This window comes from Stenella coeruleoalba (genome assembly GCF_951394435.1).
Source record: "Stenella coeruleoalba genome assembly, chromosome: 15".
Classification (NCBI taxonomy): domain Eukaryota; kingdom Metazoa; phylum Chordata; class Mammalia; order Artiodactyla; family Delphinidae; genus Stenella; species Stenella coeruleoalba.
In genome coordinates, this window is record NC_137161.1 from 72435689 (window position 1) to 72460626 (window position 24938).

The 24938-nt window shown below is 49.3% G+C and overlaps 2 protein-coding genes across 8 annotated transcripts in view; both read left to right on the forward strand.

Annotated features, from left to right (window-relative positions):
- The window catches only part of SRCAP (Snf2 related CREBBP activator protein), a 32321-nt gene extending 27324 nt beyond the window's left edge, over positions 1–4997 (forward strand). The window contains exons 31-33 of one of the 2 annotated variants that reach the window (XM_079899136.1): positions 1307–1501; positions 1658–1741; positions 1845–4996. In XM_079899136.1, the coding sequence (XP_079755262.1) occupies positions 1307–1501; positions 1658–1741; positions 1845–4535 (2970 nt within the window). In that variant the 3' untranslated portion in view covers positions 4536–4996. Of the gene's footprint in view, positions 1–1306; positions 1502–1657; positions 1742–1844 lie in introns of both variants that reach the window. The other variant, XM_079899137.1, reaches the window with a different exon arrangement.
- Positions 4998–5010: 13 nt separating this feature from the next.
- LOC307174782 (phosphorylase b kinase gamma catalytic chain, liver/testis isoform) lies at positions 5011–24834 on the forward strand. 6 transcript variants are annotated; one of them, XM_079899143.1, is made up of 11 exons: positions 5011–5510; positions 6559–6729; positions 13319–13431; positions 20004–20179; positions 20435–20489; positions 21519–21584; positions 21668–21831; positions 23642–23732; positions 23828–23981; positions 24054–24179; positions 24278–24834. In XM_079899143.1, the coding sequence occupies exons 2-11, from the start codon at positions 6562–6564 to the stop codon at positions 24569–24571; spliced, it is 1407 nt and encodes a 468-aa protein (XP_079755269.1). In that variant the 5' UTR covers positions 5011–5510; positions 6559–6561; the 3' UTR covers positions 24572–24834. The 6 variants fall into 6 exon arrangements, with proteins under 6 accessions (XP_079755269.1, XP_079755268.1, XP_079755264.1 ...); XM_079899138.1 differs by lacking the exons at positions 5011–5510; positions 6559–6729 and adding an exon at positions 12869–12987; XM_079899139.1 differs by lacking the exons at positions 5011–5510; positions 6559–6729; positions 21519–21584 and adding an exon at positions 12869–12987.
- Positions 24835–24938: the final 104 nt, after the last annotated feature.

Consider the following 24938-nt stretch of genomic DNA (forward strand, 5'->3'; position numbering starts at 1 on the left):
CCAGTGGTTAAGACTCTGTGCTTCCACTGCAGGGGGCACGGGTTCGATCCCTGGTCGGGGAACAAAGATCCCGCCGCAGAAAAAGAGTGGGCAGTCCCTAGAGTAGAGCTAATGGTTGTAGTGTGTGTTGTCTCTCAGTCTTTTGAGTTCGTCCAAGGGGAAAGAACTATTTCTGCTGCTTCCCAGATTACAGTTGGCCTTTGATAGTTGTGAGTAGATTGTTTATTGGTTCACATGATTTCATAGATAGAACACAGGATATGGAGTCCACGGTTCTAGGTTTGAGCTCCAACAGTGCTTCTTTTTTTTTTTTTTTTTTTTTTTTTGCGGTACGCGGGCCTGTCACTGTTGTGGCCTCTCCCGTTGCGGAGCACAGGCTCCGGACACGCAGGCTCAGCGGCCATGGCTCACGGGCCCAGCCGCTCCGCGGCACGTGGGATCCTCCCGGACCGGGGCACGAACCCGTGTCCCCTCCATCGGCAGGTGGACTCTCAACCACTGCACCACCAGGGAAGCCCCAACAGTGCTTCTTAATAGTGTTCATTAAGCCACATCCATTTAATCTTCTGAGCCTCACTTCCGACTTTTCTGAAATGCTAAATTAGAAGGAAGTAACTGAAGGTTAAATAGCATAGTGGATGTAAGAAGTGCTTTGTATATGGTGTAAAACTCTCATTTCCCAAACATTAATGCATACTGGAATCACTTGGAAGGCTTTGAAAAAGATTGATTCCTGAGTCCCATCTCACAGTCTACTTAAATCATGATTTTGAGTGGTGAGGTCTGGGCATTTGTATTTTTTCAGAAGTAGACAGATGTTTGGGAACTGTAGATGTGGATTATCATGGAGAAATTTTCCCCTACCAAGTGCCTTCCTCTCATGCTCTAGGCTACTTCCCTCAGTGACTTTGCTGTGATCTCCCTGGGTATTCATCTCAGGGGAATGATCATATGTTAACCTGTTGTCATGAGGCATCTCAGCGCAAAAAAGAATTGTGGATTATTTTGTATTCACCACTTCTGGGATTGCTTTTTTAAAGAGATTTGAGGCTTACTTGAATGGAAAGTAAGTGGAACTAGAGGTCTCTAAAACAGTTATTTTGTCCCTGGTGGCTCTCCTGGTTGAATCTGTTCCATTCTTTGTGGACCACTGTGTTGCTTTGGTAATTTTGGGGGCCCAGAAGAGAGTTGAGTTCTGATGTAAATCTGGTTTGGTGTAAACGTGGCCTCAAACATTTGCCAGAACCAAATCACAGGATGTAAAGTTCTTTAATTCTCATGGTTATTCTTCCCCACACCCTCATAGGCATTGTGTCGGGCAGAGGATGAAGAGGATATCCGTGCGGCCACCCAGGCCAAGGCTGAACAGGTGGCTGAGCTTGCAGAATTCAATGAGAATGATGGGTTTCCTGCTGCTGACGGAGAGGAGGCTGGTCGGCCTGGGGCTGAAGATGAGGAGATGTCCCGGGCTGAGCAGGAAATTGCTGCCCTTGTAGAACAGGTCTGTGTTGGATCCACTAGTTCTCAACCTCACCCTCCACAACTCCTTCCTCTGGACTCTGCGACCTTCTTTCTGTCTTCTCTGGTGAAAATAATCAAGGGTGATGGGCCCTGGGCACCAGGTCCCTATGTTCATCATCGCTGCTCTTCCCCACAGCTGACCCCCATTGAGCGCTATGCCATGAAATTCCTGGAAGCCTCACTGGAGGAGGTGAGCCGAGAGGAGCTCAAGCAGGCAGAAGTGAGTATGGGGGTGGGGATAGAAGTGGAAAGTGGCTGCTTTCCACCCACTCCCCATGCCTCTTGCCTCCCTCTGACCACTCATTGGGCTCTGTTTTTGGTAGGAGCAAGTGGAAGCTGCCCGCAAGGACCTGGACCAAGCGAAGGAGGAGGTGTTCCGCCTACCCCAGGAGGAGGAGGAGGGGCCAGGGGCTGGGGATGAGGTTTCCTGTGGGACTGGTGGAGGCAGCCACCGGCGCAGTAAGAAGGCCAAGGCCCCCGAAAGGCCAGGGACTCGCGTCAGTGAGCGTCTTCGTGGAGCCCGGGCTGAAACTCAAGGGGCAAACCACACTCCTGTCACATCCACGCATCACCCCCGCAGCACCTCCACACCCCCCCGCTGCAGCCCTGCCAGGGACCGAGTTCCCCGGCCAGCGCCTAGGCCTCGACCCACTCCAGCTTCAGCTCCTGCTGCAATTCCTGCCCCAGTCCCTGCCCCAATCTCTGCCCCAATCCCCATTTCAGCCCCAAATCCAATAACCATGCTTCCTGTCCATATCTTGCCTTCTCCCCCTCTTCCTTCTGCACAGATTCCTCCTTCTTGTTCTTCTGCCTGTACCCCTCCTCCTGCCTGTACCCCTCCACCAGCTCATACCCCACCTCCAGCCCAAACTTCTCTCTTAACTCCTTCCTCCCCTCTCTTGCTTGGTCTACCTTCTGTGCCCATTTCCCCACCAGTCACCAACCTCCCCTTGGGCATGGGGCCTGAGGCAGAGCTGTGTGCACAAGCAATGGCATCTACTGAGTCCCTGGAGCTGGCTGATATGGCCAGTTCCGAGACTTCCCCAATTACTCTTGTGCCCCCTAAGGATCTGTTGCCAGTTGCTGTTGAGATCCTGCCTATGTCAGAGAAGAACCTTTCTCTCACCTCTTCTGCACCTAGCCCAAACCTGGCAGCTGGCAGCGTCCCCAACGGTCAAGAGCAGGAGGTGCCCGAGCCTGCTGAGGCGACCATCCTCTCAGTGCTGCCTGATGGTGAGGAAGTGGCCACGTGTCTGAGTGAGAGCAATAGGCTGGAGCTCCCACCCTCAGCAGCATCTGATGAGCTACTTCAGGAGCCACTGGAGGCTGACAAGAACTCAGAAGAGCTGGTGGAAGCCCAGACCCCAACGTCTACCCCAGAGAAACCACAGGAACTTGTTTCAGCTGAGGCCGCAGCCCCGTCAACCTCATCCTCGGCCACCTCCACACCTGAGGGTCCTTCGCCTGCCCGGCCCCCTCGGCGTCGCACCAGTGCCGATGTAGAAATTAGGGGTCAGGGGGCTGGTCGGCCAGGGCAGCCTCCAGGTCCCAAAGTGCTTCGCAAGCTGCCAGGACGGCTAGTGACTGTGGTAGAGGAAAAGGAACTGGTGAGGCGACGGCGACAGCAGCGGGGAACTGCCAGCACCCTAGTGCCTGGGGTCTCTGAGACTGGTGCCAGCCCGGGAAGCCCATCTACCCGCAGCATGTCGGGGCCAGAATCCTCACCTCCCACCAGTGGTCCCTGTGAAGCTGCTCCCCCATCCACACTGCCCACCCCAACCCAGCAGCCCTTCATAGCTCGCCGTCACATTGAGCTGGGGCTGACTGGTGGGGGCAGCCCAGAAAATGGAGAAGGGGCACTACTTGCCATCACCCCTCCTGCTGTGAAACGTCGCAGGGGGAGGCCCCCCAAGAAGAACAGGTCTCCAGCAGATGCTGGGCGAGGGGTGGATGAGGCACCTTCATCCACCTCTAAGGGAAAAACCAGTGGGACTGACTCAGTCCCTGGGGCTGAGACCCTTATTGTTGCGGAGCCTGTCCTGGCACCCCAGCTTATTCCTGGGCCCCAGCCTCTTGGACCCCAGCCAGTTCATAGACCCGAGCCTGTCATCCTATCACCTGTGGAGAAAAGAAGGCGTGGGCGGCCCCCTAAGGCCCGAGATTTGCCCATTCCTGGGACCATTTCCTCTCCAGGGGATGGCAGCTTAGAGAGCCGGACACAGCCACTCCCGATACCGCCACCCCTGCCACCGCTCCCACCACTCCTAGCCTGTCCCACTGCTACTGTCGCCAACACTGTCACCACTCTCACCATTTCAACATCCCCACCCAAGCGGAAGCGGGGCCGACCTCCCAAGAATCCACCGTCACCTCGGCCCAGCCAGCTCCCTGTCTTGGACCGCGACAGCTCTCCTGTCCTTGAGAGCTGTGGATTGGGGAAGCAGCGGCAACCCCAGGGCCAGGGGGAGAGTGAGGGTAGTTCATCTGATGAGGATGGAAGCCGCCCCCTCACCCGCCTGGCCCGCTTACGTCTTGAAGCAGAAGGAATGAGGGGACGAAAGAGTGAAGGGTCCATGGTAGTGGCTGTAATTCAGGATGATCTGGATTTAGCGGATAGTGGGCCAGGCGGGTTAGAATTGACACCTCCCGTGGTCTCATTGGCTCCAAAACTGCGTTCGACCCGGCTGCGTCCAGGGTCTCTAGTGCCCCCACTAGAGACTGAGAAGGTGCCTCGCAAACGGGCAGGGGCCCCAGTTGGCTGTGGTCCTGGGCTGGCAAAGCGGAGCCGCCTGCAGCCCCCAAGTCCCCTGGGGCCTGAGGGTTCAGTAGAGGAGTCTGAGGCTGAAGCCTCAGGTGAGGAGGAGGAAGGGGATGGGACCCCACGGCGCCGGCCTGGCCCCCGCCGGCTTGGTGGGGCCACCAACCAAGGGGACCAGCGTATCTTGCGCAGCAGCGCCCCTTCCCACTTGGCTGGCCCTACCATTAGTCACAGAGGCCGTAAAGCCAAGACGTGAGTGGGCTGCCCCCCTTCACCTAGGCTTTCTGCCATGGCCCCTCTCCCTCCATGACCAGGCCTGACTCTGTTAACCACTACTTGAAGTCTTTTGAGGGGGGAATCCTCCAGGGAGACATAGGGGCCTTCTCCCTTCTTTCCACCAAAGTAGGGGGTAGGCAACTGGTTGTCATGGAAACGGGGCTCTTCACATATCCCCTTCCCTTCCACCCCACATGGCTGGGCAGTGTTAAGGGTGGCAAGATAGTCTTTGTCCCCACCCCCTTGTACTTGATTTCCCCAGCTATCTTTCACAGCCCCCCACCCTTAGGGGAAGGGGGAGGGGCTTCTCTACAATGAGTTTTTTTCTTTTTTTCTTTTTTTTTTTTTTAAGAAGAAAAAAATAATAAACTTAGTTTCTGTATGAGCATCCGCGTAAGGAGGCTTCTGATTTTCTGGTCTGGTGGAGGGTTGGGTGGGAACTTGGGTATCAGTTTTCTCTTCTCTCTTGCTCTTGCTAAGACCCTAGTACCCGATCTCTAACTCAGAATTATGTATCTTTGAGGCAGAAATCTCCACGCAAGAAGAGGGAAGAATGGCAAATCTTATCTGGTAGGGTACCTTTCCCTAAAGTTTCAATTTTAAGTCATTCAGACTCATACTTTTCCTCTCCTCCCTTCTATTCCCTTGGTTGCTGGACTTTCCTTGGGAGCTATCTGATGCCTCAGACTTTTCCCTGCTTTAATCACTCTTGCTCAGGTGCTTTCACTCCCTTTCCAGAAGGCAGGCATTCTACCTCCAGTTACTCCATCTAGCCAGACTGGTTTGAATCAGCCACACCCCCTTCCGAGCTTCTGGGGCTCTTCGGATGGTGGCTGGCCACTCAACCCCACCCCTGGGCTTGGCTTGGAGCCCTGAGTCAGCTCCATCTCCACCCAAGCCAAATCAAACCTGAGGCAGGAGCCGAAACTCACAGTTCCTCAAGGCCTATAGCCAGGTAAGAGTCCCCATTTGTTTTTACATTTTCTCTGACCTCAATTCCCTGGACCCTCTCCTTGTGTTCTCCCCTGATGACTGTACTGTGTTTATCTCATCTCAGTTCTTTCCTCACATCCATTCTCCTGCAGCTTTGTGGCACATATCATTCTTGGCTCTTGCCTCTTCTTTTTAACCTTTCCTATCCTTTGTTACTTGTGTTCTGAGAACTGCACATGTTTTCATTTTGTCTAGGGTGAAGGGGAATGGTTGGGGATGAAGGTAGAAAGGCAGTTTGATGCCAGGGCTCTGAGGGCTTGGGAAATAGGGAGATGAGAAATGATTAGGGCATCATTATGCAGGTTTCTGTGTGGCTTATGAGGTCATTCGGACTCAGTGTTAATCTGATTGTGTTGTATGACCTGGGTTAAATGGAGAGAGGAGGTGGAAGGGAGTCAGCATAGCAAGGGAGGCTCTGATTTGGGGAGGGTGAGGTGTTTCTGAAGTTGAGTTTCCTCAGCTACAAAGAGAGCTTAGATGGGTACTTTTCCCCTACTTTCCCCCATCCCCAGCACTGTGTTTTCACATGAAATGGCTGATATCCTTAAAGTGGAGTAGAGGACCTAGGATGCCATTCTCTGATTCCTCCTTAATATTTGAGGGCAGCCTCTAAGGAACTTCAGGGCCCTTTGAAATACAGTTTAAAATCACTGAATTGGGTAGTCTCAGACTCCTAGCAGTTTTTGAGATTCTGTGTTTTTCTACTGCCTCTCAGCATGCACCTGTCATTTTGCTTTTCCCCACTTGCCAAAACAGTAAGTAAAACAGATAATGCTACATTGACACCAGCTTGCCTTTAAAGACTGGGAACCTTAGGCTGAGGAAAAAGGATTCCAGACACACATTTCCTCTCAGTCTATGAGTCACTAGGGGAATTCCCCAGGTAAGGCAGCATTTCTGAGAGTTCGACTAGGCCATGACATGATCAGAGAGGCGGGTAGAGTCTGAGCAAGACTCTACCAGGGGTTCAGTTGTTGGGCTTACAAGTATCTTGACTATATCGCCTACAGGTGATGGAGGACGAGGAGAAGGCAGTGGAGAGCTTGGTGAGCAACACGGAAGCTGCTCGTTCTCCATCCCCCATTCGCTGCTGCTCGCTCCGCCTCCGCTACTTGGCAGCTACTAGCATTATATGTGGCTGCTCTTGCCTGGGAGTCGTGGCCCTTGTGTTTGCCATCAAGGTGAGGAAAGCAATTCCTATGGAAGCAGGGGTGCGGGTGTAGTAAGGCAACGGTTCTGTATACCCGATCTATCTATATTGATCAAACAGTTAATAAGTACCTGCCAGAGCCTGGCTGTGGGCCTGGTGCCAGAAATAGGAATAAGACATGGTTCCTGCCGTCAAAGGGCCTACAGTCTAGCAAAAGAGATGGCTGTGAAAATGGGTAACTATTAATGGAATACAGCTCATCAGTACTATGATAGAGGAAGCACAGTGTATTCCAGGAGCTATGTATGTATATATATATGTATGTAAGTACATGTATGTGTATAATAGAGTAGGTGAACAGGAAAGGCATCCTAAGGGAGTAAAAAGAAAGTAATCTTAAAGGATGAGTGAATAAGGGTAAAAGCGCATTCCAGGCGAAGGGAGCACAGGCAGCCTATACAAAGGCAACCTGGACTATTAGTTCAGCGTGAATGAACCAGTAAGGAACAGTGAGAGATGAAGCCAGAGGATCTAGATTCCCAAGAGCCTCCAGTGCTGTGCTTAGGAGTTTCAGCTTTATCTGGGAAGTACTGGGGAGCCTTTCAAGGATTTTTGCAAAGGAGAATGACATGGTCAGATTTGTGTTGTAGTTAAGGTCCACTCTCAAGGCCTATAAAGAGGATGAATGGGAAGGGGCAAGACTCGGGGCAGCCGAGCAGTAACTAGAACAATCTATAGGAGTTCGGAAGAAGCTATGAAGTTTTTGAGAGGGCTTCACCATTTCAAAACATCTAACAGAAACCTCATGTGTACCTTTCGGAATTTCCTCGACCCTAGCTGTATTTTTATCAGAAACTGTTTTCTTATCGTGATAATTTCTGGATTTCATTAGGGCAAAATCATAAAAAGAATCCTTAATGAAAAAGAGGAGGCCCTTTGGGCTAATGAGAACGGAGTGTTGTTTGGTTCGACATGAGTGAAATACTCCAAGATTGGTCACTGTTTCTTGCCAAGAATTCCAAATTCTGAATGAATCTGAAATGAGTAGAAAAGAATGGGGAATAAAATGAAAAGTATTTTTCCATACGTGATCTTCTGAGCAAAACAAAAGCCATCCTGAAAAGGAGGCAGAGCAGAGTGGGTACCTTACTTTGCGGGTGAGACATGAGAGTTAGAAACTGGAAAGGGAGGTGGAGGGTTTGGGTGTGAGATTTTGAGCCAAGACGAGGATGTAGGATTGGAGTGGGGCAGAGGGCATTTTGGGGCAGAAGCAGGGGGAGAACCTAACCAAAAACCTGCCCCCACAGGCGGAAGAGCGGCATAAGGCAGGCCGGTTGGAGGAGGCAGTGCACTGGGGGGCCCGGGCCCGGAGGTTCATCCTGGCCAGCTTTGCCGTCTGGCTTGCTGTCCTTGTTCTGGGCCCGCTGCTTCTATGGCTGCTCTCCTACGCCATCGCCCAGGCTGAGTGACCCTAGCTGGCCTTTGCTGAGAGTCAGCCGAGACATCCTGAATCCTGCAATGCGGCATTGCTAGGGTCTGGTGCCAACAATGGTACTTCCTGGCTGGAAGGATGGTGCCTCTCTCAAAGGGCTTTGGAAGAGAGAGGCAGCAGCTGAGACTGATGAGGGGAGGTCAGCCTGCTCTGTTCTTTCAGTGCCCACCATCCCCTATTCCCCCCAATCTCCTCCATCCTAGGGGCCTCTAGGAGGTGGGATTGAAGCCCAGGCCTGATTTTATTAGTATTTGTTTTGTAATAAAAGTCTTTTTTAGTGGCGAAATGCTCCTGTCTAATTGTTCTTCCCCTGCTTTTCCCTGGGCCCTTAGTGAGAGCCAGACTGGACATCTGACTGATGGGAGAAGCCTGCATCTCCCCTTACCTAGGGGCTTCAAGAGGAGGAAAGGATTTTTTTCCCCCTTTTCCTTCTTCTTCTGGAAGTTTCCCTTCTTGGAAAGACCCAAACTTCTCCCTTACCTATCAACAGAGACCCTTAGGCCACAGAGGAAAAGTCGTAGCAGCAGCTACTAGTTATTGAGTGCTTACTATATTCCAGGCTGTGTGCTAAGCATTTTATATTTCTTAATTTCTTCAGTCCTCAAAATCACTCAATAGTAGGTACTACTGTTTTTATTTTATAGTTGAGGAAACAGGCACAGATTATCCAAGGTCACACAGCTAGTAAGTGGCAGAGCTGGAATTCAACCTAGACAGTTAGTTCCAGAGCTGAGAGAGGAGTGAAAGGATTGGATAATAGCAACCACCACCCTGTATGTAGAAACTTGTATGATTATGATGAATTTTCATATCCTTTATCTTGGGCCTTGTGATAATATTTTAAACATTTTTAAAATTGTGAGGTACACAAAGCAAAATATCCAAAACAGAATAGACAGCTCAATAAGTTAACACAAAGAAAACATCTGAAAAACCACCATTCAGTCAATGTAACCAATTTAACATTGCCAGCACTCCAAAGCCTCCTTTATACCCCTCCCAATCACTACACCTTCGTTTCTTCCCACAGGTAACTTTCTGTTTGTTACCCACAAGTATTCTGACTTCTAACAATGTAGTTTAGTTTTGCCTGCATTTGAACACTATATAAATGGAATCATATGTATTCTTTTTATGTCTTGCTTCTTTTACTTAACATTGCTTGTGAGATTGATCAATATTTGGTGTAGCTGTAGTTTTCATTACTGTATAGTATTCCATTATATGACTATATTACAATTTACCGATTTTCTGTTAGTGGACTTTTGGAATGTTTCCCATTAGGATATTATGAATCATGCTGCTTTGGACATTCTTGTACATGTTCTTTGAAGTACATGTACCCTGGGAATGAAATTTTGGGGTGATTTCACCAGCAGAGAGACCAACAGAGCACCTAAAGGAATTAGAGATGTTGCACAATGAAGATTAAAGGGGAAGGAGGGGCACATGATGGTTGTTTTCAGTGTTCCAGAGTGTTTCAGGAAGGAAAAGTGAAGGGAATCCATTGTTGGTCCAGAGGTTAGAACTACAACAATGGGTAGAAGCCATATAAACAGCAGTGGTTCTGAACCTTGACTTCACAATGGAACCTCCTGGGGAGCCTTAAAAAGTAACTTATGCCTGAGCTTTACCACCCACCCCCCCGAGATTCTGATTTAATTTGTGTGAGGTGCTGCCTGGGCATCAGGATAACTCATTTTAGAGAGATTTTTTACAAAAAATTTTTAAAGCTAGTATTTGATTAATTAGCAGCTTCAGTTTACTAGAATATCCCATTTCCCCAAACTGATTACATGAGGTCTTGCTATTTTTTAACTCCTTATTTTGAGAAAATTTCAAATCTATAGAACAATAACAGTACAATGAACTCATGTGTACTCTTACCTAGATTTATAATGTTTAACTTCACCACATTTGCTTTATATCTTTCTAAATATACGTAATTGTTACTGCTGAATCATTTGAGGGTAAGTTGAAGGCCCTTCATCTCTAAATACCTCATGATCTATATCTCCTAAGAACAAGGATATTCTCTCACATAACTACAGTACAATTATATAATTCAGAGAAGTTAACATCAGTACAATATTATCTTCTAATATATAGTCCATATTCAAACTTGCCAGTTGTCCCAATAATGTCCTGTATAGCAATTTCTGCTTTAGGGTCCAGTGTGGGAACACTTACTGCATTTAGTTTGTCATATCTCTTTAGCATTCTTCAATTTTTAGTAGGTCCTCATCCTTTCTTTTTTTGTCTTTCATGACATTTTTGAGGTGAGGCCATTTGTAGAATGTCTCTCAGTTTGGGTTCTTATGACTGAATTCAGGTTATGCATTTTTGGCTAAAATATTACATAAGCTGTATGTCCTCAATACATCACATCGAGAGGCATATGTCAATTTGCCCTTTTACTGGTGGAGGTAACATTGACAACTTGATTTTAAGGTAGTGTCTGTCAGATTTCTGCAGAGGTAAAGATCCTTTTTTTCCTTTGTAATTAAAAAGTTATCTGTATAGGGACTTCCCTGGTGGCGCAGTGCTTAAGAATCCGCCTGCCAATGCAGGGGACACGGGTTCAAGCCCTGGTCTGGGAAGATCCCACATGCCGCGGAGCAACTAAGCCCGTGCGCCACAACTACTGAGCCTGCGTGCTGCAACTACTGAAGCCTGCAAGCCTAGAGTCCATGCTCCGCAACAAGAGAAGCCACCACAGTGTGAAGCCCACGCACCGCAACGAAGAGTAGCCCCTGCTCACCACAACCAGAGAAAGCCCGTGCGCAGCAACGAAGACCCAATGCAGACAAAAATAAAATAAATAAATTTACCAAAAAAAAAAGTTACCTGTATAAATACCTCAGCAAATTTTTACCAGTAACTTTAATGTCCATTTTGCCCAAGTCAGTTATTCTGAGGCTTACAAAATGTTGATGTTTTAACTTTATCATTCTTTCTATACTTATTAGTTGGCATTCTACTATAAAGAAGGTCTTTTTCTCTTTCATTTATTTATTTACAATTTTTAGTGTCAGTATGGTCTCAGATTGTTTTTAAATTCAATTTGTTATACCCATTACTGTCATTAGCCTTCTTAAATTGTTTTGTTGAGGTATAATTTACCTACAGTAAAGTACACAGATCTTATGTGTGCCGAATGGTGAATGTTTTTACACGAACACACCTGTGTAATCACCACCTAGGTGAATAGAACATTTCTAGTACATCAGAAGGCTCCCTCATAGCCCTCTCAGTCTCATTATCCTTTTTGTCCCTGATTTCAACCTGGTTCTTGTGTTTAAGTCCCCATCTTACTTCACTTGCTTTCTGGCACAAATTATTCCAGGCTCATCTTGTACTTTCTCTGCTCCAGCCTGGGAATTGGCCATTTCTCCCAAGGAGCCCTGGTTTCTTTTATTGAGGACTGTTACTTTGAAATCAGTATCTAGACACTAGCTATGCTCACTCTACTGGGACATTATTGCTTCTAGGCCCTTTCAGAGGTTAGAGCTAGAAAATATCGAATTTTATCTATCTTAAGTCATTTCTTAAAATCATACCTCCAATTTCAATCAATCATAAGGTGCTCTCCTTTCCCTATTCCAAATTCCATATTCCCACAGTAAGAATCTAGGCCGCCAACTACATCAATCTTTATTGACTTGCTCAATTTCAAAATAATTATCCCATTATGCTACCAAACAACAAGTCTACTAAGTACAAGATTTCTTTGCAACTATTTTGTCTTTAGATTAATGGTATAAGGTCAAAGTACTCTGTTAAAAAGTTACTTGGATTCGTTTTTCTCCTCTTACATGCTTGCAATCCCAAAGTGACATTTCTAAGATAGAAGATTAAATGAATTCATTCTCTGCCTCCTGGAACACAACCTCCACAAGGGTAGGGACCTTATTTTTTTTCATTGCTATTAGTCTAACTCTTAGACGCTCAACAAATATTTGTTGAATGAGTAAGTGAATGCCAGGGTTGAGCTGTGCACTGAGAATATTTATGAAGTGAGTCGCTCCTGGCAGAATCTCATAAACTGGTAGGCTTCGAACAAAGTGTGATATTCCCCAAGGCTTTCGGGAGGTGGTAGTGGAAGACTGGGAAAATGTATAACCCCAGATGGTGAGCACTAGGGCTTTGGAGGTATTCAAGAGTCGGAGCAGCCACAGGACGACAAAGCCTCTTCTGCCTGACGGGCTGTGGCTCGTACAAGTTCGTACCAAGTAGCCAAGTTGAGGTCCAAGCTGCATGCTCTGCCCCTCAAAGCAGGCGCTTTGGACTAGGCTGCTAATATTTTTAAAAGCCGAATTGAGATAGGGATTCTGAGAGACTGAGGGGACCATGCCCAAGTCCGGGAGTCGAAGGCGCAGCGAGTCCCGCGTCCCAGGTACCCGGAGGTCACACTTACCGGTAAATCTAACTTCCGGGTCCCGTTCCAGGCCTCCAGCCCCACTGGTCAATAAGCTCCGCCCCCTGCTGGCCCCAGCAGATGCCGTGCCCTGATTGGCCGTATCTGAAGCCCCGCCCTAGCGTCGCAACCTCAGGTAACTCCGAGCTCCAACTCCCGCGCCAGCCTCGGGACTCTCGGCTTCTTATTGGACTACCAGTTTCCAATCGGAAGGGTTTTTGAACCTCAGTCTTCGGGTGGCGCTGGCCATTGGCGGACAGAATGGGGGCGGGGCCTGAGGTCGTCGCCGGCACTGCCTGTGGATAAGGTAAGGGACTAGAGGCGAACCCGGCGACAAGGAGGCATCGCGTCGACTCTGACTTCTCTCCCCGTCCCCGCGGGTGAGCCCGCGCGAGACCCCGCGCCCCCTCCCAGCGCCCGCCCAAGTGCGCCTGCGCAGCAACAGCCACCAGCCCGACTGCCCCTTCCCCTCTTCCTCCGCACCTTTTCCCTTCCTCTCCCCCGCCCCCCTCCCTGCCTTGCCATCCCGTCCCGACCCCTAAGGCCCTTTCGTGGGGTCTCCCTAGTCCCTGTCCTTCCCCCACCCCGTCCCCATCCCACAGGATCCTGGCTCCCCAGCCGCAAGGGCTGCGCCTCTGCGAGCCGCGATGTTCGTCTTCTCAGAGCCTGTGGGCCTCCCTGCCTTCACTGCCCTCCGTTTCCTCCACACAGGCCCCCACCTACTTCAAAATGACGCTAGACGTGGGGCCGGAGGATGAGCTGCCCGACTGGGCTGCGGCCAAGGAGTTTTACCAGAAGTACGACCCTAAGGACGTCATTGGCAGGTGAGCCCACGGCAGGGAAACAGAGGTCCAGAGAGGTCAGGTCCTAGCCAGGGTACACAGTTCCCTCTGAGGGCTGAAGAGTTCTAAATGAGAAGGGTCAGTGGTGAGTGGAGGAACATTTGGTGACTAGACTCTTACTCTGGGTCAACCCCCATTTTTTCACGAATTCATTCATTTATGTGTTCAACAAACATAATTCAAGCACCTACTGGGTGCCAGACACAAAGATAAACATGGGGAGTGTAGAAGAGATGTTTATGCCTTGGAGGTACTCCCAAGTGATGTGACTGAAGGAGACACATGAACATATAAAAAGTATCAGGCTGTGTAAAAAGTGCTGCTGGGTCTCAGAAAACCACATCTTCCCAGAAGTGGTGATATTTGGGTCTTGAAGGATGAGTAGGAGTTCAGCACACACCAAATAGAAGGAAGCCGTCACCTGTAGAGGCAGTGGCCGATACATTTATTCATCAAGGTTTCCTAAGCATGTACAATGTGCTGGGTGCACTGTGCTAGGCACTGGAGATGTAAGACCCACACCTTAACATCTTACAAGATTTCTGTTCTCCTGGAGTTTATGTTCCAGTGGTAGAGAGAGACAATAGACACGAAAACAAGTTAAAGTTCATTGTAAGTGCTAGGGAGAAAATAAATAGGGTTATGGAACAAGAGTAATTAATGGAGCTGAGACTTGGACGATGAGAATGAACAGGTCATGAGCTGAGGCAGGATATATTCCGGGCAGAGGGAACTGCCGTGTTCAAAGGCTCAGCGTAGGAAAGGGCCTATTCAAGCAACAGATAGAAGATCATAGTGACTAGAATGTTGTAAGAGTGGGAAAAGGTGGAGGAAATTAAGTTGGAGAGGTAAATAGAGGTTGGATTATGTAGAGCCTTGGGCCAGGATAAGGAATTTTTTAAAAAATAAATTTATTTATTTATTTATTATTTATTTTTGGCTGTGTTGGGTCTTCGTTGCTGCCTCGGGCTTTTCTCTAGTTGCGGCGAGTGGGGGCTACTCTTCGTTGCGGTGCACGGGCTTCTCATCGCGGTGGCTTCCCGTGTTGCGGAGCACAGGCTATAGGCACCTGGGCTTCAGTAGTTGTGGCTTGTGGGCTCTAGAGCGCAGGCTCAGTAGTTGTGGTGCACGGGCCCAGTTGCTCCACGGCATGTGGGGTCTTCCTGGACCAGGGCTCGAACCTGTGTCCCCTGCATTGGCAGGCGGATTCTTAACCACTGCGCTACCAGTGAAGTTCCAGGAATTTTTTTTTTAAGATTTTTTTTGATGCGGACCATCTTTAAATTCTTTACTGATTGTTACAATATTGCTTCTGTTTTATGTTTTGGTTTTTTGGCCGCAAGGCACGTGGGATCCTAGCTCCCCAGGGATCGAACCCGCACCCCCTGCATTGGAAGGCAAAGTCTTAACCACTGGACTGCCAGGGAATTCCCTAGGGTAAGGAATGTAAGGTTTACTCTGGTGATACTGGTGGTTTCCAGTAGGGTAGTAATATGGTCTGATTTACATTTCTGTGATTTGGGGCCTAGGAACTTAACCTTTCTATGCCTCAAAGTGTCTCCATTGTAAATGAGAGAATTAAAAAAAGAGCCTACCTTGTAGGTTGCTGTGAGGACAGAAAGAGTTAATATGGTACTCTTAGGACACGTCCTGGCACATGGTGAGTGCTTAATACAGGTGTGTTGCTACATTTAAAAAAGATCATTCTGGCTCTTATGTGGAGAGTGGATAGGAGAGGGGCAAGAATGGAAGCATAGAGACCAGCTAGGAAGCTATTGATTCATTCAGGCTAGAGATGGTGATGGTTTAGAATAGAGTGGTAGTGGTAGAGATGGAGAGAAGTGGATAATTTAGGTGATGGCTTGAAGGGAGACTTGATACAATTTCCTGAAAGATTGGATATGGACCACAAGGGAAAGGGAAGAAAACAAGAATAAATTCTAAGGTTTGGATTTGAGTGCTTGAGTACCATTTACTGAAATGAAGAAGACTGGGGAAGATCAGTCTGGAGGGAGGTGTGAGCAAGTCAAGAGTTCCACCAACTGGAGCTGTCCAGTGGGCATGTGAGTCTGGAACTCAAGCAAGAGCGCTGGGCTAGAGCTGTTAACTTGGGAGGCATCAGCATATAGATAGTAGTTGGCAAGAGAAATGTGAAGTAGTGAAAGAGACCTAGGCTCAGACTGTGGGGCATGTCACCATTAAAGAGTTAGAGAAGGAGGAGCCAGCAAGGGGAACTATAGAGATGCCATCTGTGAGTTAGAAAGAAAAACACAAGAGTATGTTTGGGACTTCCCTGGTGTTTAGTGGTTAAGAATCTCCCTGCCAATGCAGGGGACATGGGTTCAATCCCTGGTCCAGGAAGATCCCATATGCCACAGAGCAATGAAGCCCGTGCACCACAACTACTGAGCCTGCATTCTAGAGCCCGTGAGCCACAACTGCTGAGCCCACATGCCACAACTACTGAAGCCCGCGCGCCTAGAGCCCGTGCTCCACAACAAGAGAAGCCACGGCAGTGAAAAGCCCACGCACCGCAACGAAGAGTAGCCCCCCCGCACCGCTTGCTGCAACTAGAGAAAGCCCGCGCGCAGCAACGAAGACCCAATGCAGCCAAAAATAAATTAATAAATTATTTTTTTTTAAAACCCACCAACTTTAAAAAAAAGGAAGAGTATGTTTCTGGAAGGTTGGCATGGTCTGCTGTGACACATGCTGCTGAGGCCAGGAAATCCAATGGTGGTGTGACCATTAGATTTGTTCAGACTCCTTTTAGATAGCACATGGAGATGTCAAAAAGGTTGTTGGAATCAGGAATTCTGGAGAGAAATCAAGGCTTGAGACAGCGTAGCAGGAAGCATTTGCACATAGTTGGTATTTAAAGCCCCTGGGGGGAATTCCCTGCGGTCTAGTGGTTAGGACTCTGTGCTTCCACTGAAGGGGGCATGGATTTGATCCCTGGTCAGGGGACTAAGATCCCACATGCCACGCATGGCGTGACCAAAATTAAAAAAAAAAAAACAAAACTCCTGGGTCTGGTTGGAGGTCACAGGGAAGAGAGAATATTGGGAAAAGAAGAGAGCTGAGATCCAAGTCCTGAGATGCTACAAGGTTTCAGGACCAGGTGAGGGAAGATGCACTGAGGCTAGGAAGAGCCCTTAGGTAAAAACAGTGGTTCCACTGCCAAGGGCACAGAAGGACCAGTTTTGAAGAAGGCAGATCAGAGAGTAGGGTCCTTATCATTTCATTCCAAGATTACTGTGGTAGCATCATCCCTCGTCTCTCTCTTCTACCTTTTCCCTCTTGTTTTTCCTGCACACTCTAACTAAATTACTTTTTCCAGAGTACCAATTTCAGACCTGAAGCTTTAAAAGAGCTTGACACATTCTGGAAATTGGTGACAAGTTATAAGTCATGAAACAAAGGTTGAAGAGCAGGGTTATAGCCAGGGATGAGGCTGAAAAGAGACTAAGAAGTTGGTGAAGGCCTTGAGTGACAGATGAAGGAATTTGGATTTGATTTTTATCTTGTAATTAATAGGGAGGCAGTATGGAAAGAAAACAAGAATTTTGAATGCATTCCACAGGTAACTGTAAGGTTGAAAGTATTAGGTATCATTTAAAAAGAGGACAGTTGCTTTAGGGGTACTGCTGAGGAATGAGGGAACACAGAACTTAGTAAAGAATTTAAACAGGGAAGTTTTTAAGCAGTGAATGACACGATTGGGGCTGTTTTAAGAAGCTAGTTCTCAAAGCAGTGTGGCAGATGGGTGGCAGTGGTTGAGATTAGCAGCAGGGAGATCAGTTAGGAGGCCATCGTGGTGGTGGGGTTGGAGTACTAGGAAACAGATTTGAGAGATAATACAGGATGGGCTGGACTGGTTGGATGTTGTAGATTGTGAAGGAGAGGGCGAAGCCAAGAATGGCACCAGGGTTTCTAGTTTGGGAGTCGGATTGAATGGCATTGCTATTAACTGAGATCAGGAATTGAGGAGCTAGTGTCGGGAAGATGAAGTGTTCAGTGGTCATGATGACAGTGAGAGGTCTCTAGGACCCTTGGGAAGCAATTTATTCAGTAAGATGTGTTGGCCTGACATCTAGGGGAGTTCCCTGGTGGCCTATTGGTTAGGTTTCCGGGCTTTCACTGCCATGGTCCGAGTTCAATCCCTGGTCGAGGAACTGAGATCTCGCAAGCTGTGTGGTGCAGCCAAAAAAAAAAAAAAAAAAAAAAGGCAGGGGGGGTGGGGTAGACATCTCGGCATGAATGTTGAAGTCATGGAGGTGGATAAGATTACTGAGAGTGTATATAGCCTGAGAACAGGGCCAAGGATGGGATCCTGGGGAAGTCTTAACATTTAAGGGGTGGGCAGAGAACAAGGTACTGGGGTGCATCAGTAGGAAGAGTTTGGACTTTGAGTCTGAACACCCAGGTTTCCCATGTAGATAGTCATGACACATAGTAGGAAGGCTTAATTAAAAGGGAATGCTCCTACAGGTAGGGGCTTCCCTGGTGGCGCAGTGGTTGAGAATCCACCTGCCAATGCAGGGGACATGGGTTCGAGCCCTGGTCCGGGAAGATCCCACGTGCCAAGGAGCAACTAAGCCCATGCGCCACAACTACTGAGCCTGCTCTCTAGAGCCCGCGAGCCACAGCTACTGAAGCCCGCCTGCCTAGAGCCCATGCTCCGCAACAAGAGAAGCTACTGCGGTGAGAAGCCCGCGCACCGCAATGAAGAGTAGCCCCCGCTCACCTCAACTAGAGAACTTCGCGCATAGCAACGAAGACCCAATGCAGCCAAAAAAAAAAAAAAAAAAAAGAATAAATAAATTAATTAAGAAAAGAAAAAAAGGGGAATGCTCCTACAGTTAACATGCTATAGGATACCAGCGAAGGGAGTGGTCCCTCCCTCCTGGAGAATAAACAAAGAATTGGTAGACGCAGCATTCATTTTGGGCCTTAAAGCGGGAATTCTTTGCTTTATGGCTTCAAAGGATCTTTGACCACCCCCGCCGCCCCGAAATAATAAAAATGTTGGATATATGTGGCAGAGGTCTCCAGCTTTCCACAAATTCTCAGAGGTTCATTAAAAGATGAGTAATAATTAGACCAGGGACCTCGAACTCAGGTGCCCTTAGTAGTTGGGCAGAAAATGAAAACTGTGAAGTGGCCAAGAGTAAAAGAGTAGGAAGTGGTGGGCTTCCCCGGTGGCGCAGTGGTTGAGAGTCCGCCTGCCGATGCAGGGGACGCGGGTTCGTGCCCCAGTCTGAGAAGATCCCACATGCCGCGGAGCAGCTGGGCCCGTGAGCCATGGCCGCTGAGCCTGCGCGTCCGCGTCCGGAGCTTATGCTCCACAACGGGAGAGGCCACAACAGTGAGAGGCCCGCGTACTGCAAAAAAAAAAAAAAAAGAGTAGGAAGTGGTGAGCATTGTGGCAGCTGGAGCGTTCTTGTTCCAGCTAAGATATGTGAATTCAGATTTGTAAATAACAATGCACTGACCACAGTGTAATATATCTGTGGGCTGTGTTTGCCTGGAGGGTCAATGGTTTGCATCCACTGATTGAACCAGAGATGTGGATGACAGGCATTTCCAGCAAAAGGAGTTATATAAAGGCAAGGAGGCCCTGGGAGCACGGCAGTGAGGTTATGTGAATGGCATCCAGGGAATCAGCATGCGAAATGTGGTATGAGGTCAGATCCTGGAGAGATTTTCACCTTAGCCTGAAATACTTGTAGGGTCACACGGAGTTTGTGACAGAGCCAAGCAAGGAAATCCCTGTCTAGGACTTTGTCTTTTTTTCGGCCGTGCCATGCGGCTTGTGTAATCTTAGTTCCCCGACCAGGGATCGAACCCGAGCCCTCTGCAGTGGAAGAGTGGAGTCCTAACCACTGGACCACATGGAATTCCCTAGGACTTTGTCTTTACAAAGCCAAATGGGCTTTCCTCTCTCTACCTCATTAACGCCTTTCAGCATCCCTTCAAGATATTGTTGGCTACGTTTCAGAGCAGGTGAAGTGGAAGCCCAGAGACCTTATGTCAGTGGTCACTTGGAGGTTAATTAGTGACAGATTTGGGGCCTAAACCGAGATCTCCTACTTCTCAACTTTGGTCTTCTGGTCAGTGGCCCAGTATTTATTTGGAGCCTCCTTCGCTTGAGGTATTGTAGGGGAACTTTGGGATTTAGATGGGGTAACCGTGGAAGTGGGTAAAATCTGGAGGAAGCCTTCCCACTTTCTTCTGTGGGGTTCTGGGGCAAGGGGCAGGTTCTGGGGCCCAGTGCCTAGGCTCACCCATGGAGGGAGTGGCAGAGACTGGAACCCAGGACCCCTGCCTGCCTGCCTTATGAGCTTTGTGTTGCACATTGCTGGATACCCAGGTTGCTTGCTGATGCTGCTGTGAAGCTCCTGCAGGCCAGGGTGAGCTCCTTGGGAGTTCACCCTGTTGTCTAAATGGGTTTCCAGAGTCTGGCGTAGTGGGTGTGAGGCTGCCAAGGCCCTACTCTGCGTGGAAATGAGAGAGCAGGAGGCCCTGACTTGCGCGTTGTCTGACTCTGGCAGAGGAGTGAGCTCTGTAGTCCGCCGTTGCGTTCATCGAGTTACTGGCCGGGAGTTTGCGGTGAAGATCATGGAGGTGACAGCTGAGCGGCTGAGTCCTGAGCAGCTGGAGGAGGTGCGAGAAGCCACGCGGCGAGAGACACACATCCTTCGCCAGGTCGCCGGCCACCCCCACATCAGTGAGGCTGCATTCCCTGCTCCTGTTAGCCCTGCCCACAGCCCACTTCCCCCAGCACTGCCTCCATGCCTCTGCTCCCTTAGTCCTGGCTCCGCTGCACCTCAAAGTGTGGCCAGCCTTTGGGTCCCTACTGCCTCCTTTGGTTCTCCTTCCTTCCCAGTAACAGCCCACTGCTGCCTCAGGGTGGAAAAGGCCCTTTAATGTGCATCTGCTCCTTTCCATCTCTGTCTCTCTGCCTTTCTGCCTCTTTCCCCAGTCACTCTCATCGATTCCTACGAGTCTTCTAGCTTCATGTTCCTGGTGTTTGACCTGTGAGTATCTCCCAGCCCCAATCGAGAAGCCTCCTCCTCACCTCCATGCATGGCCCCAGCCTTACAGCACAGTGGGCTGAAGACCACCCTGCTCACACCTTCCTCTGCTCCCGCTCAGGCCTGCCTGCCAGCTTAGGGCTCTGGCCCTTCTCCCTAGGTGCCCAGATTGAGGCAAGTTCTTCAAGAGTCATAGTGACCAGCTAAGTACAAAGGGTCTTCATGAGACCCTGTTTTAGGAGGAGAGTGTTTATTCGTGAGCTGACCACATGTAAATAGACTCTCCCTCACCAGTCTCCCAGTGTTTAACACCCTCCACTGGAGTCTCTGTCTGCCCATCAGTTCTTTTTCTGGTCGGTCTAAAGCTGAATGTCAGATATTATACAGTGCTATAATGCAAACCAGTTGCAAAGGTACTTCAAAAGAGAATGGTTTGGATACCAGATGTTTAAGAGAGGCCCTTGGAAGAAATTTACAAAGTCTTCAGACAAGAAATGACCCTCTGCAAAAGTCGAGGGGAAGTGGGAAGTGTCTGTTACACCACATGCAACTTTGCAGAACCTGGTGTGTGCTTTATTTCAAGGATTGATGCAGAGTTGCAATTATAACCTCAGTTTTTAAAGACAAGATAAAATAAGCAAAATTCAAAGTAAAGTCCCATTCAACTTTCTTGCTACTATTAACTGGAAAATTTTGGTCCGTGGTCTAAATAGATTCACTTCAGAAGGCGTTTTGTGAGTGTATTCTCAGATAACACAGACTTCCTGTAAATGATTATTATCATAAGGCACTTATTCTTGCTAAAATAGCCCCCTTGTGGCACAGTGCAGATATTTCGACGGCCAACCCATTGGGCCAAAGTGCCCCTGACACCCGGTTCACTCTTGGAGTGCTGTGTCTCGAGACCCTTTCATTTGTCTACAGAGGGATCTCTTTACTGGCCTCTTCCGTGGTATTTTCTGTGAGCACTGGCTTCTTTTCTCAGCCGCCACTGTGAGGTGCACCTATCTCCCAACCCCTCCTATCCCTTAGGATGCGGAAGGGAGAGCTGTTTGACTATCTCACAGAGAAGGTGGCCCTCTCAGAAAAGGAAACCAGGTAATGGGTGAGCCTGCAACCCCTGGGATGAGCAGGGGGTGGGGCGGGACAGGGAGAAGCAAAGGAGACTGTGCCTCCCTCAGGTCCATCATGAGGTCTCTGCTGGAAGCAGTGAGCTTTCTCCACGCCAACAATATTGTACACCGAGACCTGAAGCCTGAGAATATTCTCCTAGATGACAATATGCAGATCCGACTGTCAGATTTTGGGTTCTCCTGCCACTTGGAACCTGACGAGAAGCTTCGAGGTGAGGGGACCTGGTACCCTGAGAGGCTTGGGAGGGAAAGAGGCTCAGGCCTGGGGCTGGTTGGCTGGGTCTGAGAACTGGGTCCCAAGTACCAAGGAAAAGAAGGTCAGTGAGCACTTGCCAGGTCCCCACTGGGTGCAGAGCCTCGTGTGCAAATCAGTGTGGGCTTCCTGACCTGGAGGCAGACAAGTGAGCAGATCATGGCACGCAGCAGGCAAGGGGCCATGCCAGGAAGCCAGGAAGGAATACCTGATTCAGCTGTAGGGACCCACAGAGGAAGGGGCTCGGACCTCGGCCTGGGGAGGCTGGGCTTGTCACAGGAGGAAAAAGAGGGGGCGAGGGATAGCAGGGCTCAGCTGTGCCTTTAGGGTCTGGCGGAGGCAGGTCCACAGTGTGCTGCTTAGGTGCTATGAGGAGCCTGGTGTGGCGCGACAGCCCTTCTCACCTCGTGCCCACACATTTGTTGTGAAAACCATTTCTAGTGCAAGTGGAAAACTAAACAAAGTTCAACTGTGAGACTCCTCAGAGCCTTTAATATACTACTTCCTCTCCTTCAGTGGCTCTGCATTGGACTTACTAATAGCTAACATTCACTGGGCACTTATTGTGAGTAAGGCACCACGCTGAGTCTACATGGCTTATTTCTCTAGATCCTCTCAACAGCTCTGAAATAGTATTTGTGTCTCTATTTTATAAGTGGGCTTAATGAGGTGAGGTGACTTGCCCAAGGTCACATAGGTGTGATTTGAACTTGGGCAGTATGACTCCAGAGTTCATGGTCTTAATCTGTGGACTTACACATCTTCCAGATGCTGTGCTTTGTGTCCCTTTGGGCTGCCACATACACTTCCCTATTCTGCATCATTTTTGCCCCTGCCCACTCCAGCCTCTCCCTTGGCTTGGATAATTCAGCTTTTACTTTAAAGTTCTGTGTCAGGTTAGAGCCCTTGCTTTTTGCTCTTATATCTCCCCCACTTCATGATACATGTCTTACTCTGTTATTTGTTTGCTTTCTGGTAGGTGGTGAGCTTGGTAAGGGCACATCAAATTCGCCACTGTGTCTAGTGTGGTGCTTGGCACATGGTAGGCGTTCAGTAAATAGTTTGACTTGGAATGAATTTCCCCAGAGAAATTCAGTTTCTCAATTCAGGCCTATTAAGATCTCTTCGAAGTGTGCCATGGATCACAGTTTGGAAATTGCTGAGATGGAAGACTTGGTGCCAGAAGAAACTAAAAATACAGGCTTAGATCAAGTGATGGAGGGCTCTGTGCTGTAGGAGTCTAGACTTGATCCTGAGGCCATGATGGGAAGCCAGGGAAGGGTTTTAAACAAACAATTTACCCAGAATGTGCCTTAAGAAATCCCATATTCCTACTCATTCCCCTTGGTTGAGTGGTGGTTCCACTAACTGCAGTAGAGATTATAGGAGGAGGAATAGATTTGGGCAGAAAGGAATGCAGAAAAGATTTAAGTTTTGTTTTCTATGTGTGTATATATGTAAAAACGTGGTAAAAAGTTGTGTGAGGATTGGGTTGGCTGGAGGGTTGGGGGAGGCAAGTGATACAGTTGGATAGCACCTTTAAGTCAATCTAAAAATCGGGTTTTCCCAGGAAGGCCACCAGGAGCCTTCGTGGGTCCTTGAATTGTTCAGCAGGGCTAGGGTCTAATACCGAGACTTGGCAGAAGGCAGGCAGGAGCAGAATGGGAACACTTGGGGCTCTGGTGGTGTTGAGGCTCCAGCAGAGGTCTGGTGTTAAGGGTCCTTGAGGGGGCTGTGACATCCCATCAATCTCAGGCCTCTCTCCCCAGAGTTGTGTGGGACTCCAGGGTATCTAGCACCAGAGATCCTTAAGTGCTCCATGGATGAAACCCACCCAGGCTACGGCAAGGAGGTCGATCTGTGAGTTTCTGGTCTCCCCCTTCCCTCCTCCTTTGTGTAATGTCCTTCAACACATTCGCTCACCTAGTCCTCCCTGACTGTGGTCTCTTTCTCAGCTGGGCCTGTGGGGTGATCTTGTTCACACTCCTGGCTGGCTCGCCACCATTCTGGCACCGACGCCAGATCCTGATGTTACGCATGATCATGGAGGGCCGGTACCAGTTTAGTTCACCTGAGTGGGATGACCGTTCTGACACTGTGAAAGACCTGGTGAGCTGGGGCCATGAGAGGGCAAGGAGGGAGGCCCAAGAGCTGCCCTTCATGCTCTGGCATTTCCCGTAGATCTCGAGGCTGCTGCAGGTGGATCCTGAGGAGCGCCTGACAGCTGAGCAAGCCCTACAGCACCCATTCTTTGAGCGCTGTGAAGGCAGCCAACCCTGGAACCTCAGCCCCCGCCAGCGGTTCCGGGTAAGCCTGAGAGTGTCAGGGCGTGGGCCTGCTCCTCTGTCCCATGATTTTTCTTTCGGTGGATGTGCCCGTGGAGCTCACACTGCCCCCTTTCCCAGGTGGCAGTGTGGACAGTGCTGGCTGCTGGACGGGTGGCCTTAAGCACCCACCGTGTACGGCCGCTGACCAAGAGTGCACTGTTGAGGGACCCTTATGCGCTGCGGCCAGTGCGGCGCCTCATTGACAGCTGTGCCTTCCGGCTCTATGGACACTGGGTGAAGAAGGGTGAGCAGCAGAACCGGGCAGCCCTCTTCCAGCACCGGCCCCCAGGGCCTTTATCCATGATGGGCCCTGAAGAGGAGGGGGACTCAGCAACTATCACTGAAGATGAGGCCATGATGGTGCTGGGCTAGTACTTCAGCCCTGAGGAATCCCAGGAAGCAGAACTCTCCAGGAGGAGGATTTTTATCATTCCAGCCCCTCTGGGCTATGGCCTGAGGCCCCCATGCCTGGCCAGGCCCGCCACTGATCAAAGTATCATAGAGACCAGCCCTGTACACCTACCCACACTGGCCAGGGCTTTGAGATCAGAGCTGAAGAGGAAGAGAGCCACCCAGAGTGCCATGCCTGGCCTTATCCATGCTGCCTGTGCCACGTATGCAATAAAATCTGCTACACGCCAGGGAGAGCCAGCGTCCTGTGTCTGGTGCAGAGAAGCCCAGAAGGTGCTCAGGATGGGGGCAGGGTAGGGCCACTTTGGTCCAGGTCTTTATTGGGGAA

Bases quoted from the DNA above. Each gene is read 5' to 3' on its own strand.
- LOC307174782 (XM_079899143.1), top strand. From the start codon at position 6,562: ATGGAGGACGAGGAGAAGGCAGTGGAGAGCTTGGTGAGCAACACGGAA. The intron at 20,180-20,434 runs GTGAGGCTGCAT...CTCTTTCCCCAG, and splicing joins CGCCGGCCACCCCCACATCA to TCACTCTCATCGATTCCTAC. The intron at 20,490-21,518 runs GTGAGTATCTCC...CCTATCCCTTAG, and splicing joins ATGTTCCTGGTGTTTGACCT to GATGCGGAAGGGAGAGCTGT.